Genomic DNA, 19,591 nt, shown 5'->3' with positions numbered 1-19,591 from the left:
TTCGTTAGACTTTACCATTCCACACAAAACGTTGGGGTAGATTCACCTAGTTTGATTTATTAGTGATCTTCGTAGTTATGAAAGAGAGTTGGATTGGTGTACTTTGTTGCAGTTGACATTAAGATATGTCATGCAGATATTTGTCCCAGATTACATGTATTACATGTAGGGCTGTGCGATATGGGAAAAAATGAATATCCCGATACATTTTCTCAATTTCACGATATACAATTCATATCTCGATATTTTGAAATCTCCTTTAAAGGACCCCATGAAATCACACTTTTACCCTTTACTGTTTTCACTACAATCCCTGCAGATTATATACCATTCTTGCTTAACTTCACAGGTAGTATCCATCCAAAACATTTTATATTTGCATAGTGATTAACCACAATTGAGTTGAAATAAGACTATTTTTTTATTCAAACAAAGCATAAACAAAATTACAACAAATATAAAATAGAACTGAACAGAATTCAAAGTGCAATAAACTAAAGTGCAATAAAGTGCAAACGTTTTCATTTTTCAAGACTTTTAAGACCTTTTCAAGACATCTAAATAGAAAAATGAAGACTATACCACAGCAAAAAGATACATACAACAACTTAAAACTGTGTTATGCAATAGTTTTTTTTTCTACTAATTTTAACCCACCCCATTTTGGATGTCTAGGGAAGTTACCAAATATATTTTGGCAAAAGAAAAAGAATTGTGTGTGAATTACCTTTACAGCTAGCTATAAATGCCCAATTTTAGGGTCTGGGATGCTTGCTTTTGAAGCTGGCTGCAGTGTTCGAATTATACCGTGAGCTTCGGGGGGATACAGCTATATACAGAACTACAGGTTGCGCGGGATTGGTTTGTGAGTGACAAACCCCCCGCGCTGGGCCCCCGAAACCCAAAAAATGCAGTTTTTCCTAAATAACTACCTGAACCGTGGCACCGAGGATGAAGACATTTTTATGGTATTGTATGTTGGTCTCAAGGGCCCACATCAACCTAGCCCATAATCACTCATTTGTGATTTGCACCCCCCCCCCCCCCCCCCCCGGTAAAAAATGAAAATGCAATATCATTCTGCTTTAATCGCCCCTCTCTTCAGTTAAGATGTTCAGAACCAGACCTTTTGGGCTTACTTCCTGGGTTAATAATCTCAATTTTAAATCTCATTATTACGACTTTAAATCTCATAATTACGACTTTAAATCTCAAAATTTCGACTTTATATCTCATAATTATGACTTTAAATCTCATAAATACGACTTTAAATCTCATAATTATGACTTTAAATCTCATCATTTTGACTTAGTATCTGGCAGGTTTTTTTTTTCAAGTGGCGGAAACGGGCTTCGATAGAAGAGCATGGCTCAAAGTAAAGTAACTAGGACTGAAACTACATAAATTCGTCAAAGTGAATAATGTGTGTCAACTCGCCGCAATGTAGATTTATTAATGCACCCGTGATCTACATCTCCATTTAAACCAAATGTTTTAGAGCACACGTTCAGAGATGTATCCAGGGCAGGGCTGTAGCTACACATATTTGTTGCACGTGCTACAAAAATCATTCTTTGCGATGATTTAGTACCAACGTTACACCGGTCCAATACAGTTTTGCCTATGGCTATACCGTGAGACTGAGACGTTTTTTGTTTGTTCGAAGTTCGTGTTTAGGGTGTGAGAGGGGAGTCGATGTGCTTTGATTCCAGCTTGGTAGTAGTAGTCTATGCGATTAAAAAACACGTGTGTGTGAAGTATCCAAACAATGATAACGCTTTCATTATGGCTGCTTTAGCCACAGACCTTGAGCTACTGTACAGTGGGTTGGGTTCCATTTAGAAGTGTCGCTTTCCGTGATTCAAACAGCTGCGTGAAATGTATTACTACTGATATGCAAAACTATTAACTTTTCGCCAAGAGGTGGCAGCTTGATACTGTAAGTACGACGGAGTATTAGGGCCACACATGAAGAAAAAAATATTTTTGCCATGGCGAGATTAAACTCGACATGTTGACTTTAAAGTCGCCATGTCGACATTAAACTAGACATTTCGAGAATAAAGTTGAGATGTCATGTCGACTTTAATCTCGACGTGTCGACTTTAAAGACGCCATGTCGACATTAAACTCGACATTTCAAGAATAAAGTTGAAATATCATATCTACTTTAATCTCGACGTGTCGACTTTAAAGTCGACATGCTGACATTAAACTCGCAATACAGTTTAACATAGCATACACAGTTTAAGCTAGCCTACACTAACACACAATATGTTACATGAATAATGGGCTTCAAATCAAATAGGTGTTTCAGATAGATTGCTAGATTGCAGATATTCAGATAGATTGCGTCTTGTCTGTTAACTAGGCTACTCATTGCCGTCATCGTGAAGTGCTGTATCTCGCGGTTGGAAATACGCATAAGCCGCATAAGCATGAAGTTGAACCTTTAGATGAAAAACAGTCTTTAATAGTAGGCCTACAATAAATAAATAAACCGCTAATGACGTTTAGGCTACTTTTGACCATCGCATTTATCGCCTGTAACTCCGTGATAAGGACCTACAGGAAAGTATTTGGCTGAGCAACGGAGGTTAATGTTTTATGTTTTGTTCACATGATATAGGCCTATGTCTAATCATTGTTGCAGTCGAAGAAAACTGGAATGTTTAATTCGTCCTCCCTTTCAATCGTCCCGAGCGGTCGTTCTCTCTCCAAACTAACTTTATTCTCAAAATGTTGAGTTTGTTTATTCTCAAAATGTTGAGTAATGTCGACACGTCGAGATTAAAGTCAACATGATTTTTCAACTTTATTCTCGAAATGTCGAGTTTAATGTCGACATGGCGACTTTAAAGTCGATACATTGAGATTAAAGTCGACATTACATTTCAACTTTATTCTCGAAATGTCGAGTTTAATGTCGACATGGCGAGTTTAATCTTGTCACGGCAAAAATATTTTTTCCTTCATGTGTGGCCCTAATACTCCGTCGTATGTAAGCCATTGGTTCCCAAAGGAGATTTTATTTGGGTCGCCAGCATAGCCTAGTGACAATTTATGTTGTGTAATAGGCCTAGCATAGGGCCTACCTTATAGCTTATAGTTTGTTAACAGTCACGGTTTTGTCATAACTCCCTCTATGCATTTTTGCATTTAGAATAGCTCTGAAACCGGGGGCGAACACGTCGCAGGGGGGCCGCCAGTGCGTGGATATCTCAATCGCAAAATTAAACAATATTTCTATCGGGCACCTACCATGGACTAGGCTGGGTGAACTCAACCTGATCTGCAGGCGATTCCTTTTCGATTTCTTAAAAGATTGAGCTTGGTCTGGCGAAAGCTAGACTAACCATGGACCTCATAGTTGCAAAATGCAAGGGAACATGAATCAGCATATTATTTGCACAAACCATAACGGATAGTAGCTCTTCAACTTGGCCCGTTAAAATGTGTATGAACAGTCTAGCAATGCATTTCATGAAGGCCCTTTTGGACATGTCAGTTATTTGCACCACTGGGTAAAACGGCATTTTGTTTTAGACTACTGGTATTTAATTTGTGCATTGACAATAAAGCTGAATATCATATGAACTAGATGACTAAACTTATGCATATGTAGAAGAAGAAACATTCACAAAAATCCATGACATGACCTCTCTTCTTGATAGCTGTTGAAAACTACATGGAACTGACAGGGATTGTTTTGTTTAATAATAAATAAATAAATACATTATGCTGCTACCTTCTGCTTTTCCCAAATACAATGTAGCCTACAGGTGTACCTTTCATCAGTCCAGTTGCAATGGATGGGCTGTGATGAACTCCCCTACTTGTGATTGTTTAGATATTTTAAGGTTTTATAACAATGCTACAAAATGTTTTGGCAAGTGCTACAAATCTATTCACCTTTGCAGCGCCAGTAGGCTACTTTGTGTGGGGCCCGCAAACACACATTCCAAACAAGCATACACAAAAGTTTCAAGAGTGGGGGATGGAGTAGAAGATGGAGACGAATTCATTAATATGATTTATTTTCGCGGAATGGATGTACAGGACTGAGCGGCGGTCATATTTTGTACCGCTATGCGGTACATCTAGTTTTATATATCTCACAAATCTATTTCTGAGATATATCGAGTATATTCGATATATCGCACAGCCCTAATTACATGTACCCTAATTACAGTATTTTTTTCCTTTTTACAGTCATGTGCCAAGACTACAGGCAACCCCATCATTAGTGAAAGCCAGTCTGTGCTTTTTGAGTCATATTCACACCATTTCACTTCCAAGTCTAAGCGATATAATGCTCCTCTGTCACTGAGAGAAGCCCAACACCCTCCTCTTCAGAAATAATTGGTAAGAGAGAAAATAAAAGACCTATGTCCTCTTATGCCCAAAGAAAAGACCAAAAACTGCTTCAGCTGCTTAGGTCTTTTTACATTTTTGATAAGAACGCAATGCTTTGATGGGATTTTTTTTCCTAGAATTGTATATGGGGCTCAACCATTGTTGTTTTTGTTGTTGTTGTTGTTGTTGTTGTTGTTATTTTGTGTTTTATCAGATAATTTGAGAGAGGCTGGTGTGGAAATATAATCTAAATAGTTGAAATATCTTAATAGTCCAGATATCTATTCAAAGCAAATCACTATATTATGTCACTAGACTGCTAGATGTGACTTGACCCTGCAAATCACTGTCCTACTTGAAGAATTGAGCTTTTTCTTCAGTTTAATCCATCAAATCACTGAGAGTTACTGTACTTATGTAACCTGGAACACAGACAAGCAGTCATAAAAGACAAAAGGCAACCACACAACACAGTTCACTGTGTTCACTCCATTTCTGTTTAAGCATTAGGAGTGGGTAAGGCATTAGAACACATTTCCCATTAAAATGTTATATTTTAATTTTATGCCAATAAGTCCGTTCTTATGATTCAGATATTTAATGATTCATAATGACATCTGGGCTATTTTAAACCCAGTCTTAAAATATAAGTGTTATTCTGCAGGGACCCTGTGGTTAGTGGCGTGGTGCGGTTAGCAGTTAATCAGCATATGGACGTGTTAATTAATGGTGGCCTGCGTCTCAGGTGAGAGAGATAAGGCTGTGCGGTTTCTGTGACGTCCCGTAAGGCAACACCCGTGACGAGCAGCCATATCCATGATTGCCATGGCGATGTGGTTAGCCATTAGCCATATACTGTACCTATCCCGCTCTTCAGCTTTAGTGCCCCAGCACCTAGAGTGTACAAACTGCCATAAAAACAATTTGTTATGAGGGTTTTCCAACATCATGTGTTTATATGTGTGTGTGGGTGTGTGTTTGTGTGTGGGTGCGTGTTTGTGGGTGTGCGTGGGCGCACACACTCTCGTCAACACTCTCAGGTCATCCATTTAATGCTTAAGGGGCGCTCAGTGGAGTACAATATTTTGGTTAGGCTGTCGTCTGGAGACCGACGCTGTTGCTGTGTCGCTCGTAGTAAACAGAGCAGAGCACACAGACGCACCGACAAACTCACAAAGTAGTCTGTCAACAACCCTCAACACTTTTGCACTCAAACATTTGCAAACTGTCCCACAGGCATGTAAACAAAGTGGGAAAAAACATGTATTTACAAACAGACCACAACACATTCTTGGAAAAAAAGATAGTATTCTACAGGAGCAACACACACTTGTACACACACAGACCCAAAGCCAGATGCTGTGTGATGAGTGCTTTCTGCTCCGATACTGAATGAGTAAGCACGTGAGAGGTGGAGAGGGAGGGAGGTGGTCGGCAGTGAGAGTGAGCAACAGGGTGAGAGAGCGAGAGAGGCAGTGTGATCAACTGCTGTAAGAGCTACAGCACTTGAAGACTAACATTCAACAAGAGGCAAAGAAAGGAGAGAAGAAGAGAGCGGAGGAGAGCGGTCTGCTTCGTCTGGGTGTTTCAAGTCTGGACATGGGCATGGAGTTTGGCCTGGGATACGACTAAAGAGAGGACCCAGGATGGACCACTGAGAAAGATAAACAGACACACACAAACACACACACGCAGGCTCTGGGGGAAGCCGTCTTCTTCCTTCGAGGGGCACCTCCCCTGAGTACAAAATCAAACAGCAAGGTTGCTCCTCTTTGCACACACGCGCACACACAAACACACACACACACACACAAAGACCACCTTGCATCCACACACAGCGGAACTCTGCGCCCCGCACTCCTTAGTGAAGTAGGGCTAGCGTGAGCTGGAGGAGATAAATGGAGCACAGTGGCCGTGTGCCTGGAGGAAAGATGACAGAGCCCAGCTCCAAGAAGCAAGGATTTAAAAAGTGCCGGAGCGCCACGTTCAGCATTGACGGCTTCAGCTTCACTATTGGTGAGCAGAAGGATGTGTGTCTTGAGTGTGTGTGTGTGTATTTCTTAAGAGGCAGATAGGTGTGTATGTGTCTGTGTGTGTGTGTGTGTTGTTTACATGTGTTTGGGATGGTGTGCTTGCACTGAGTACACATGGGAGTTTGTGTTTGTGTAATTAGTTTAATTTTTAAGATTTTTACTTTGCTAGACATAACAAATGGATATTCTGTCACACAATAACTTTGCATATAGTTTAAGTGTAGTTGATGCTTTTGTGGTGGTGGCTTGTGTGTGTGTGTGTTGGGGGGTGCTGTGTTGAGCTACTGGGGAAATAAACATGCGTTCTTATTTCACACCTTGTTGCCAGTAGTGATTTCTTTATCTGCCAAACCTGCGTGGGCTGGGTAATTCAATGCAACACTGGGCATTTATTCTCAGTGCAGTGTGTCATGTGTCTGTATAGTGATGTGAGTCTACATTAGTGGAGATGAATGCCAAAAACAACATTTCAAGAACATGTGTAATGTGTACAGTATGCCTTTTTTATCCATTTCAGGTGTCAATTGTTCAAATGTGCACTCTGCTCGTCAAACCTCTGCTTGTCTTCCATATTTTATCTGATAATGCAATGATGACAGAAAAGCACTCATCTGAACACGGTGTCGATTAGCCGCCTCTTCTCAGTGTTGGATTTTTAGAGGTCGTCTGAACAGAATATGATTACATAAGTGCCTCATTTCATTCTCTTTTTGTTCCTACAAAAAATGACTCACAACCACTTCTGACTTCCCTTTCTGGCTAAATTATCACAACCCCTTACACACTCACACACTTTTTCAACTGATGAAACAGACAAACTGAAAATGCACTTGTGGTGTTTTGTGAACACGCGCTTTGAAAAGAAGTGAAGACAATGGCGACTAAGTGGAAGAAGAAAGCCATGACTTGTTGTCAAAGACTATGGAACGGCAGTAATTACATCCTTTCCAAAGGTCAAGTGGAGTGGGTTATGTAACAGCGCAATCACCCTGTACAGAGGAAAGGGCTGGGGTGAAGAGAGGGAGAGAAAGAGAGAGAGAGGATGAGAGTAGGACACTGATAATGAGAATGTGAACCTTGGTGTTAATCAAATCATGCTGATGAACAGCAGTGCTGTTTGCCTTCTGTCATCCTTGTCACTGTCCATACAGTGCACATAGAAGATCATGTTTGTGACAGGCAATTCTGCTCACACCAAAGCCCAATCTCCTCTCTGTCTGAGCCTCTTGAAGAACAAGAGCAGATAATGATGTTGTCCTGTTGCCCCAGGGCTATAAAGAGACAAGGTGTAAGTCATCTCTCTCTCTCTCTCTCTCTCTCTCTCTCTTTCATGTCTGTAGGGCTTCTCTTACTTAAGCCTGTTGACTTTGCGATGTCTTTCTGCATCTCCTTGACAACTCATCACGAGAATCTGATGTCACTTCTCTGGGATTCCGGGTTCAGTGTGAATATGTGTGTTTGTGTGTGTGTATGTGTATGTGTGGGGATGACTGTGTGTGTTTGTTTGTGTGAGTATTTGTGTATGCGTGTGTGTGAGGGCAAACAAATCAAATCGGTTGTATTTGTCTTTGTGAAGACACATTAGTGAGAGGGTTAGATGATCATGCCTCTTAGCTAGTCGCGGGTCCTGAGAGTGCTAGGGTTGCTGGGAAGCGAGTGCTAACGCGATTCCCTTGGCAGTGGAGGCGATGGAGAGGGGTTGAGTGGGTGGAGGTGGGGGGTTGCTGGGTGCTGGAGAGAGCAGGACAGAGGTGTTGCCTGAGCCCGGCTCCCCAGGCGCCTAAATGTCGTCACAGCATTAGAGGAGACATCCATGGGGAGTCATTATCGCTAATGAAATGTGCTCCGTCATCCTCGCCCTGTCTTTTGCGCCGCACCTGCTCCTCGTGGCAGCCAGGCAGTTGTAGCGCGGCCACACTTCTCCTGGAGACCTCCTATTTCCCCTCATTAACCACCACCCCCCACTGGCTGGCAAAGTCCCACTTAACAACCTGCTATCATGCTCCCTCTCTCTCTCTCTCTCTCTCTCTCTCTCTGCTTTTATCCCCCTCTCTTTCACCTGTGCTTTTTCCACTCTTCTTCCACTCTCTGTCTCAATATACTCAAATATCTTGTTTTTTTTTCTTTGATATCACTTTCTGTTTTTCCTCTCCTCTGTGATATGAAACCATCATTCACTCACTCACCTCCTTAATCTACTGTGGAATAAACTTAGTAGGAGAGCAATTGTGCCAAAACAAGGAGCTCTGGAGCCCAGACAGTAACACCCCTCCCTCCCATGCAATTCAAACTCTCTTGAACGTGCATCTCGTCAGTGAATGTTTGTTATGGTCCAGGCTGCACCGGACTGTTTTTTTTTGTTGTTGCTGTTTTTAGAGTCTGGGCTGTCTACAAAGACTGTGTTTTTTTACAGTGTATTCAGGGGACAGACAGCTACGGACGGAGATGTGTGAGGAGATGTTTGCTGTATGTGTGTAATGTTTTAGCTTAGAAACCACATAACATCGCTTAGAGCACCTTTAAACAGAAATTATTTAGGCATTATGTTGGTAGACATAAACTCCTTACAGTATTGTGGAAAGGAAAAGAATACAAAAGTAAAACATACAAAACACACTTTGCTGTGCACCAATGTAAGAGATTTACTATATAGGTAAATCTTTCTATATATCCTGGCCCTGTATATTTCCTTGTTGTCATTCCATTTCTGTGTCAGAAATGGTAACATTAAATTCTTTTACATTTAGGTGTATGTATTACACTTTGTCTATTTGAGTGTTAATGTTTCAGTTATGTTTCAGTTCAGTTTCAGTTATGTTTCATAAATCTCCTTCCAGGGACATACTAGTCTGCCTTTTGATCAAACGTGTTTTTGTGCTTTATGTGGAAATTTGCTAATTATTTGTTGGGTTCTTAGGCATTCAGTAGGTTTTAAAGAAGCTTCATCTAAAATATGGTGCTTTTATCCACAAGACTAATAAGCCAAGTTAAAGGTTTGAGTTAACCAAGGGATTGTTTGAAAGCTTGTTGTCCACTGTGTCTGTAGATGTGTTTATTTAATTTCAAGCGGTAACTATCGCGGATAATTGCAGTCTCCATTTTCAAAAAACTCCTGAAGACCCAGCTTTTTAGAGAACATTTCCTCTCATAGCACCATTTACAACAAGTCTTGCTGATCCTAGCACTTACCGCCTGTCTTGAACTGACACTCAACTGTTTAAAAACAGCACTCACTGATGCACTTATTCTTACTGTACTCTACCGTTTTTAAATTGTCCTAAATTTGTTGAGAGAATTGCTTTACAACTTAAACTGTTTATCATGTTGTTAGTCGCTTTGGTTAAAAATGTGTCAGCCAAATGTAATGTAAATTAGAATTATGGCATTTGATTGGGATAGAATGTTCCATAAAATTATTAGCAATAGTTTTTAAGTATTTTTTTACAATTCTTTGTTTACTTGCATAACCAAGGCGTCATTTGAAAGCTTGCTTTCTTCTGTGTCTGTAGATCTGTTTATTTAAGTTCTTGCACAAACTATTGCGGAGATATGCAGTCAGATTAGAATGATGGCATTTGATCGTGACTGCGTAATCAGTTTAAAAGGGCTATTTTTGCATTGTTTGAACATAACCTGTGGGTTTCCAGTAGCTTGTTGACCAGATTGAGCACCCAGGTTGTGAGCCTTGGACATCTTAGATTTAATTTTTGTACAAAAACCTTTTACACCATCCCATGTCTGACTTCATCTGTGTTCTACATGTGCAATTAAAAAAGAGACTCTGAAGCACCAGCCACCAGCAGAGGTTGCCAGAGTGGGCTATTGCCTTCTAACCTGACTCTCGCCAGATGAATTTCGTTCCGCCTAGCTCCACTCATCCATCTGGGATCAATCCATTGAAGTGTTGCTTCAGAAGGCTGGGCCTAATCAAAAAATGCTTGGATATGATTGGATAAGCCACTTGTCCGTCATCTATTGACATGCTACTTCAACCACTCACATCGAAGCCAACCTGTGACGCTGATAACAGTCTCACAGTCGCTTCTACGCTATGTCACATCTATGAAACTCCCGCCCTGCGTCCTGATTGGCTCTACCATAAAATCTGGTGCAGAAATCACCCTCAAGGGAAGAGGTCCCAGATGGATGTGAGTGAAGCTAGGCGGAGCTAAGCGGAATGAAATTCATCTGGCGAGAGTCTGGTTAAGCCCTCCTTACACTGACAGACTTTGGAAAGATTTGCAAAGATTTGGAAAATATTTTTTAAAGACTACAGTCTCAGACCCTCTCACATCTAAAGACAAGTGGTAGAGTTTTAAGTCACAGACTATGATTGTGCAATGACTAGGGATCTTGCAGGGTCACTATTTACAAGACTGCAACTAGATTCCTTTAAATTATTACCATTCGTGCAAAACATAAACAGGAACTGAAATTGGGACATTCATTGCCGACCCCCCCCCCAAAAAAAAAAATAAAAATAAAATAAAAATAAATAAAAAATGTGGGATTAATTATACTAGGCCTATTACTGGTTTTAAATAATAATGTATTAACAAATGCTGCAAATGTTCAAATGGTGCATTCATTGTCACTTTAAGGTTGCTGAGTCTAAACGGTTCTTATAATGCCCTTTCACCAGCTCTTTTAAGATGTAAGGCTAATCCATGAAACATTAACAATACTATGCATAATATTAATTTGTTACACACTCCGAAAAGTTACCCATTTTCACCCTGTCGGCGTTGTGTACTGTGTATCTCTTTTTCTTCACTGCTGGCCCTGACTTTGATTGTAGGCTTATATCCTCCTCCGTCTCGCGCCCCATTTTATCAAACCAAATCGAACCGAAATTTCTTTTTTTTTACTAGGCTACCCTCTCCCAGGGATGGATTACTGCACGGGCCTACCGGGCCCAGGCCCAGGGGCCCAAGGGGTCAGCGGGCCCTGAAGCCCAAGCCTTTGCATGTAATCATTGCCTCAATATCAACAAATCAGGATGTAGGCTATGAATCTGATTGAATTTAGTATTGGCCATCCCCAAAATGCACCAGAATACAGGAAATCGCATCAAACAAATAAAAAAAATTCTGGGGGAGGACCCCCAAACCCCCCCTCCCACATATACGACAATAAGTGGGGGGCCCTTAATACATCTGGGCCCAGGGGCCCGAAAGTTCATAATCCGCCCATGCCCTCTCCAATCTGTTGCCTACCCGCACGCAATCACTCTGTTTTGGACATGCTTGGTGCGCGCGGCCAGTAGTTGTTACAGTAGGTGATGCTGATGGTTAGGTAAACTTTCGTTTCGCAGGCACAGTGGTTGAAAAACACTGGCCTAGGCTACTAAACTCAAAGTCATATTTTCGTGTTTCTGCAGCATTGTTTCATGCGTGACATCCCTTTAACCGATATAGAGTTTTTCTGTCACGTGGAAGAGCCGACTAAATATGTATAAGAAATGACAAATATTATAAGAATAACAAATAATCATATAAGTTACAGCTGTCGCCTACTTTGCCCCTTCCTGTTTGGTGTTGGAGAGAGGTCACTATTGGTTTTTATAGTTCACGTCAATATTTGCATGAGCCACGACTCAAAAACTGTATATTGTCGTAACGGCAAAACTAGAAAAGGACTGACTTAAAACCGCTAAGATTGGCACCTTACACTTAACGATCTAGTTGACGGGAGCGCACCGCGATTCCAGTACAACTCCCATGATTTTTGTCCAACTTTGGAAATGTAGTCGCCGACTGTGAAAACAGACCAAAATCGTACAATGTAAGGCCGCTATTAATTGCCTTCAGCCAAAGAGAAACAAAGCAGACTAGAGTTTCCACAAGGGGAAAGTGGCATTGTTGGATAGTTAGACTTTTTTGGGAAGATCACACAATCAGTCCAAAATGTATTATGTGTTATGTGAACAAAAGCTTCAGAAAAACATTTTAGCAATGGTGTTCAAAACCTATTAATACTTTTGTGGATTCAAACAATTTCGCTGTGAATTGTGCATCAACGTAATTAGATGCTATAAATGCACTTTAATAAGTCATTAGAAAGCTCAGAAAGTTTAGTTTTTTGTAGCTTGTTGCCTGGCAATAATTCTTGCTTTCTGTTTCTAAACAAGAGGTGGAGATTGCCTCTGTCTCTGTCCTCTCTCTCTCTCTCTCTCTCTCTCTCTCTCTCTCTCTGTATGTGTGTCTCACCTTTCTCTATTTATATCTGACTGTCATTCAAACTCTCATTTGACTCTTTATTTCAAACAGATGACAACACATAATCATCCATTTGCTGTACTCCCTGATGAGAACTTCAGATCCACGTTGAAAAATGTCATGTTCAATACAATACAAAATAGTTTCTTGTAACCTCATTGGATTCCTCCCTCCTTGTAACTATGAATCCATTGTTTTTTTTTATGTAACATAACCTGCTATTAACATCACCCAATACAATAACTGGTGAAGACAATTAGTGAGAAAAGTAGGATTACCTAGGCAGGCACCTGACAATTAATGAAAGAAGTTATCCTGATCAGCTAAATTGTTCTTCTTTGTCTAAGGCCATCTGTTTCCATTACTGGTATGATAACAATATTTCATACATTCATATTTACTAATGCAGGGCCCATGCAAAATGTGCCCCTACCACTAAAAAGTGTGCCTGCAGGTACACTGGGTCCAGTGTTGGTTGGCATATTTTTGAGGTCAAGAGCCACAAAGTGTTGTTCTGATGATATCACATCCAAACAACTTTACACTTGACGCTGCACTCACTTGGGTGCCACCAAGTGTGCAGTCGGTTAGATGAACAGTTTGAGAGATATGCGGCTAACACCTAGATACACGTAGACAGAGCTCGCTTGCTTTTGAAATGGACATTTTCAATTATAGCTATATAAAATGAGCTACAGTAGTAAAAAGAAAGCGTTATCAATCGATACTGTACATCCAGATCCATCAACATAAAAGCTATACATTAAATAAACTCCCCAGGTTTTTAGCACCTATTTTGTTTGTTATTCAAAAATTATACTATTCCATCAGCCAACTTGAATGTGTGAAGAACCAAAACACATCCAGTAGTATTCAGCTGATGGTTAAGCTCTTTTGCAACACTCTTCCTCATGCCTTTCATATCGTGAGCTTCACAAAAGGCTAGATGTGGGCTTTTGTTGTAGGGCTGCCTGAAGACGGTGACCTTGGCTGGCAGCGCGGCGCATGCCTGCCATTCAGAGCCGCCAGAACAGAGTGTGAAAGCACATCTCTGCCTGAGCCGCGGCCTTCTCCACTTCAACACCTATACACACACACCTCCGTCCGCACAGGCTGACCTTCAGACACTGTTCCAGCCTTTTACACAAATATCAGTGCTGTCGCCTTCTCCTTCCCACTCAGGGGAAAGGAGGGAGCAAGAGAAAGGAGGAATGGAGAGAGTGACAGAAAGAGAGAGAGGGAGAGAGATGCATGGAGTAGCTCGTAATTGCCTTCTTGGTGCTTCCTTCTTTTCTTTGTTGTAATTCTGGTTCTCACTGCATCTTTAATAAGGGCACTTTTCCTGTTCAAGGCTCACATGGAGAAGCATGGCCTTTGTGTCATGCTTTAATAATACAGTATAATATTGTGGCAAACATATTATATCATGTGAAGGGGAATATCAAGCCTAGTCTTTCCTTGGGGTTGGTACGCACGTCTGGCTGATTTATCAGTGCTGATGAGGCTCATGGTCATGCACGCTCAAATAAATAGTGTCTCTATTATTTATATATAATATTTATCAAATGCTAAGTTCCTTATGCACTTCAGGGTCAATGTGAAAGGGCCTTACTTAAACGTATGATAGCTTCCAGAGCCTGGTTTAAGCAGAGCTGTGCACATTATTTCACCAGAAGTTGGTTGATCAGTGAAAAAAGTCACCCTATCAGGCCAACAACATTTAACACAAGTTAACTCAAAAGCATTCCCGTTTCTGACCTATATTACTGCATACTGTCATGCTGATTTTAAATAAATAAATTAAACAAAATCATTAGGAATTATAGATGCATTTGATCATATTATCTAATGGTCTAGGTGCATTATAAGGCTCTAGTTTTCATGCAAACATGTTGACAGATTTAAAGTAAAGTTTACTGTTCCATAAGGAAATCGAGTCAGACTTCTAAATTGAGATGATACTCACTCACACTCACACACACATTTTTAATTTGCATTAAAGTGGATAATATTAATGAACAAAATATGAATGTACTGTAGCATTTCATGTTGCACTGCTGGGGCTGATGCCTGCACAGGTGCTAGCCTAGTGATTTTCGAAATTAGATTTCAGTCTTTTTTACATGTTACATTTCTACAGTGAAGTGAAGATGCAGTTACAATTTGTTGGTGACATTGTGTGAACATCCCATTGTATCAATCAATATATCATATCTTTCTCTGATTAAATATTTTGGCAGTCTGGAAATATCCAGTTACATTAAACCAATAATAAGCTTCAAATATCTCGACAAGCTTCCTGAATGCCCCAACATAGACCCCCATACAGTAGTATTTCATATAGTGTCTGTTTAAAATGATAGTTAATAGGATCATACAGGTCATGGCATACATTACTGAGTTTTCCAGATCTCTCGCATTGTTTACCATTTCAACTAAAGCCTTAGGCTGCCTAACTAAGAAACATCCTACTTAATGAATCGTGTTGAACTGTTTGAACGAGGATACTCGTTCCCTTCATACATTAAGGTAAACCTGTGACAGATCTCCAGCATTCAGGAACACGTTGAGATGTAAAAGAAGGTAGAACTATTCATTTTGGTATCCTAAAAAAGTTCAAGCCCAAAATGCCTCAACTCAATCCACTGAGTCCGACATTTCTCAAGCGCCAGCCGCTTTCGTTATGCGTTTAGGTCCTTGAGCTATAGTGTTTTAAATGTGTTCCCAGATGGACATAAGCAAATGCTATGACCCCAGGGCACATTAGGTCTGACTCACCCCTCAACTCCCCGCTTCTCTCCCTTTCTCTCTGCCTGTGTTTCTGTCCACAGTGGCCAATGAGGCTGGACAGAGCAGCAGCCCACGGCCCCGGAGCCGATTTGCACGTAAGTACCCTCAATACAAATTTGTGGATTTACAAGAAAAAGATCTCTTAGACTATGTACAGTAGGGCTGAGAGTTCTGAACATGAAATCGGAAATACATTTCTGTGGTGAACAAATAGTGAATGAGAATAGCTGGAAGCTGCTAGGTAGCTACTGTAGGAGGAAACTAAATAATTGTCCCTGTTCATAAAATGCCTTATTGACCATTGTGCAATAAAGCAAATCATATTAAGATTGTTATAAACCTGGAAATGAAGTTTTTTTTAAACCAGTTATGACTGATTCATCACCCTATGAACCTGATCTACTGTAGTTTTCATGGCAGTGTTATCCAGAATGATGACTAGATGGCAGCATCACACAGTGCACAAATGTAAATGTGTATGGCCTTGTATGTGATTTAATTCATGTGCATTTGTGCATGCATCCGTGTATGAAAGAGAAAAAAATAAAATATTGTGTGTGTGAGTGTGTGTGTGTTCACATGCCTGTGCACTGATGTGTACACAAATCTGTACATGTGTTACTGTATGAACAGATCCACTCTCCCCCTGCAGAGATAAATATGGTCCATGGCCCTCCTGCTGGGCCTTAACTCTGTCCTCATTTAACACATGATCCTGGATCACATCTCTGCTCCCACAAACCAGAGACTGCCCCAACCTCATAGAAGTATATCAGCCTAATGCATGTGTCTGTTATTGCAGGCCAGTAGGCAGTAACACTGGCCTCAGATAGACTATGAGGCCCAGTCACATCTCACTGTCCCCCCAGACCAGAGGGATAATCAGGCTTGGCCTCGCAATCTGCTCTGTGTCATGGTCTGCCACGCTCCACTGTGTAGATCCAACAGCAGGGGGGGACAGAGACACACACATCAATCCCCCTGATAGCCATAAGCCTACGCACGGTTTCACACAGCGAATCTCTAGAAATGTGGGTGTTTTGTTTTATGGGACAGGTTGAAGTGCCTCCAACGTGTTTCCCTGATGACTTAAATGCTTGAAGCAATAACACATAATATTGTAATTTATTTCCAATACTTGTGAGTTCTGAATGGAATGAAGTTATGCATTTGTGAAATGAACGAGAAAATGCTAGACATTTATGAACTTGGAGTCGGTTGTGCACTGTGATTTGGACATGTAATTGTATGGCTTTCTCAAGTACTCCTGATCACTGTCAATGAGTGTTTGAGCGTTTGTTTATTATGTATCAGGCTCAAAGTCCCAGAATGCATTGTGGAATGCCATTACGGCTGGCATCGGCATCAAGGACAAAGACAAGAGGGGCATCCTCATCGACCCTCGCAGTCCTGAGGAGATCCTGGCTGACGAACTGCCCACTGTGGATTCACCGGACGCCATGGAAAAGACCGCCATCAGGTCGGGTTTAAGAACACTCAACTCTATTAAGACTCTATAATTCAGTTTATTTCCTCTGTAGGTTTATGGTTGAGGTATTTCAGCTAAATGTCTTAAAAACTATGAGGACAGGTTTCTCTTAAAGTACCAGAGTTTTGACAAAGTGTTTACCGAGTGTAGACTCGGTAGACTTTGGTGTCCGGTTTACCTTCAAGACTTGATGCCACCATGTGGTGATCAAGGATGTGTCCTGGAATAGTGTGCAGGTACTAACATATGGAGAAAGAGTTAGACCCACAGGTAAGTTTTGTACCAGTTAATACTACCAGTTTAACTAATCAGTTCAGTATTACAGATGTTATGATGTAGCTCATGATTTGCTGTGATTCTGAATGAGAAACATTACATTTTTGGAGACAATGCTTTCTATTACTCACTCTATTACTCAATTGATTTCGACTCTTCACGTCTAACTCTACAGAGGGTTTTTCTGGAACTTAAGATGGGGTTCTTAAAATTGTTGGGGAGCTGGGATGTTTCTGTGGAGAAGATCTTAACACAGAACTGTAACTGTATCAGTAGGGAAATGCTAGATGCTAAATATTAGTTTTCAGAATAGCTTATATGCCATAATATAGCCTGAAAGGCTTTGGTTAGGCTTACATTCAGGTTAATAGTTTGTGAATGTTTTTAATGATATGAAAAGTATATTGCATGAAACCCCTTGATTACGTAATGAACAACACAAGAGAAGCAGAAGGCTTCTTAACATAAAATGGCACTGACATGGCAACTACAGAAACTACAAAATCTCCTTCTCTCCCACCACACCACATATGCTATGAGTTTCTTCTTGTTGTAATGGACCTTGGCTCGGTTTCCTGCCAGTGCAGAGTCTGTGAACTGCCGCTGATTTGCTCTTCCTGTGGACTGCTGTCAAACAAGGCAAATGTTGGCTTAATGGACAACCTGTCTCAATACACATCACTGGGCAATAGATTGGAGAGGATTATAGCACTTCAGTTGTGTTCTCAGTTATGTGTGTGTGTGTGTGTGTGTGTGTGTGTGTGTGTGTGTGTGTGTGTGTGTGTGTGTGTGTGTATGTGTGTGTGTGTATGTTTGATCACCTGCATGTTGGGATCTTAGAAACACAGGTGGTACCACCTGATTGGAGCGTATTGATCAGTAGGATTGTCGGTGGATTGATGTGTTCAAAGCTCAGCCAGGGCTGACGTGTTGCAGAGCCCAGACACCACACCAGAAAGAACTCTTTTATCTGATATAGATCTCTGTCCTCCTGTGCCCTTTGCTTGCATGCTTAACAAAGGAAAACAAATGCTTCGTTTTCAAAGAAAGAGGTGAACTTAAAATGAATAATGTTTTCTGAGAAAGCAAAATTGATAGTGTAATTATATTTATTTGTTCCCAAACCGTATGGTTTATTGAAAGTCTTTGTACTTAGTTTTATGATGTTGTTTGAGGTTGATGTTTTTATTCATTTTATTCATTGCCTCCCACTTCACCAGAATATTTTCATTTGATTGTGTTATTTTATTTGTGCTTCTGTACACCATCACCTCTACAGAGAACTGTCAAAAACTACAATGGAGAGTCTGTCCTTTTGCTCAGACGATATCATCAGTTGATACTGTATTATGCTGATGTTTGATTCATGTAGTTGTTTTTCTGACCTGTTTAAGAACCCCAGGTGTCTTGACGGAGGTCAAGAGCAGAAGTGTTGAGTTATTGATTCCACTTGAAATGTAATAACTGGAGAAAGATCTCTATAAAATACAGCGTGAAGCCCTTGTAACACCTTGCGAATATATCAATATGTTGGAATCCTCCTTATATTATTGCAGTGTACTGCAGTCTCCTAGTAATTTTGTGAGAAGAGAGTGAGAATAGGATAGAGGGGGGTGAAATTCAGTTACTGTAACGTCAAAACTTTCTAGGGCACCAAACACAACTGTATGTCAATTTGATGTCCACATCTCACAGGCTCATGGTAGGCCTCTCTGTGAGGTCATTTCTAATGGGCATAATTCATATGGGAACATGGCTGGGGGAGCCATCCCACTATGTTCCAACCATAGACTGTAAAAAATATCCCGCTTGGAGTCCCCAACTATTTCCCACTATGACTGTCCAGTCAAAACCCCCTATTGTCTATGACTACTCATTGTGTGTGTGTATATATGTGTGTGTGTGTGTGTGTGTGTGTGTGTGTGTGTGTGTGTGTGTGTGTGTGAGAGAGAGAGAGAGAGAGAGAGAGAGAGAGAGAGAGAGAGAGAGAGAGGTCCTCCCCTGAAGTTTGGCAGGGGTGTGCAGTGACTATGGCAGTGTGGGAGATGGGATTTTGATCATGTGAGATGGAGTGAAAGATAGTGTGTGAGGGATGAGATGTTTCTGCGGTGGGTGTGTGATGTTAAATCACTGCTAGGAGAATGATTGTGTATGTGTCAGAAAGCACATGCATGTGATATGTTTGTGACTGTATGTGTGCAATATAATTCCATTGCAAGCAGGACTGACTTCACGCTATGTATTCAGAATTGTGTGTAAACTAATGGGTCCTACACATAGCACCACACACAACTGTGTGGAATTACAGGTGTGTGTGGTGCTACTGTATGTGTAGGACCCATTAGTGATTGTGATGGCAGATCACATGAATGTGCAGGGTGTGTGTATGTGTGTGACTGTCACTGGGTAAAAGATACTGACTCCTGTCA

The 19,591-nt window shown here is 40.9% G+C and overlaps 1 protein-coding gene across 1 annotated transcript in view; it reads left to right on the top strand.

Annotated features, from left to right (window-relative positions):
- Positions 1-6,284: 6,284 nt before the first annotated feature.
- LOC143131505 (dual specificity calcium/calmodulin-dependent 3',5'-cyclic nucleotide phosphodiesterase 1C-like) overlaps positions 6,285-19,591 on the top strand; it is a 39,894-nt gene continuing 26,587 nt past the window's right edge. The window contains exons 1-3 of the mRNA XM_076291156.1: positions 6,285-6,372; positions 15,439-15,492; positions 16,712-16,877. Coding sequence (XP_076147271.1) covers positions 6,288-6,372; positions 15,439-15,492; positions 16,712-16,877 — 305 coding nt within the window. The 5' untranslated portion in view covers positions 6,285-6,287. The remainder of the gene's footprint in view (positions 6,373-15,438; positions 15,493-16,711; positions 16,878-19,591) is intronic.

Source organism: Alosa pseudoharengus, unplaced genomic scaffold, assembly GCF_046254945.1.
Source record: "Alosa pseudoharengus isolate Yale_2024_CS ecotype anadromous, Long Island Sound unplaced genomic scaffold, YU_APseudo_1.1 YU_APseudo_1.1_scf_18, whole genome shotgun sequence".
Classification (NCBI taxonomy): Eukaryota; Metazoa; Chordata; class Actinopteri; order Clupeiformes; family Clupeidae; genus Alosa; species Alosa pseudoharengus.
This window is presented reverse-complemented; position numbering and strand designations above follow the sequence as displayed.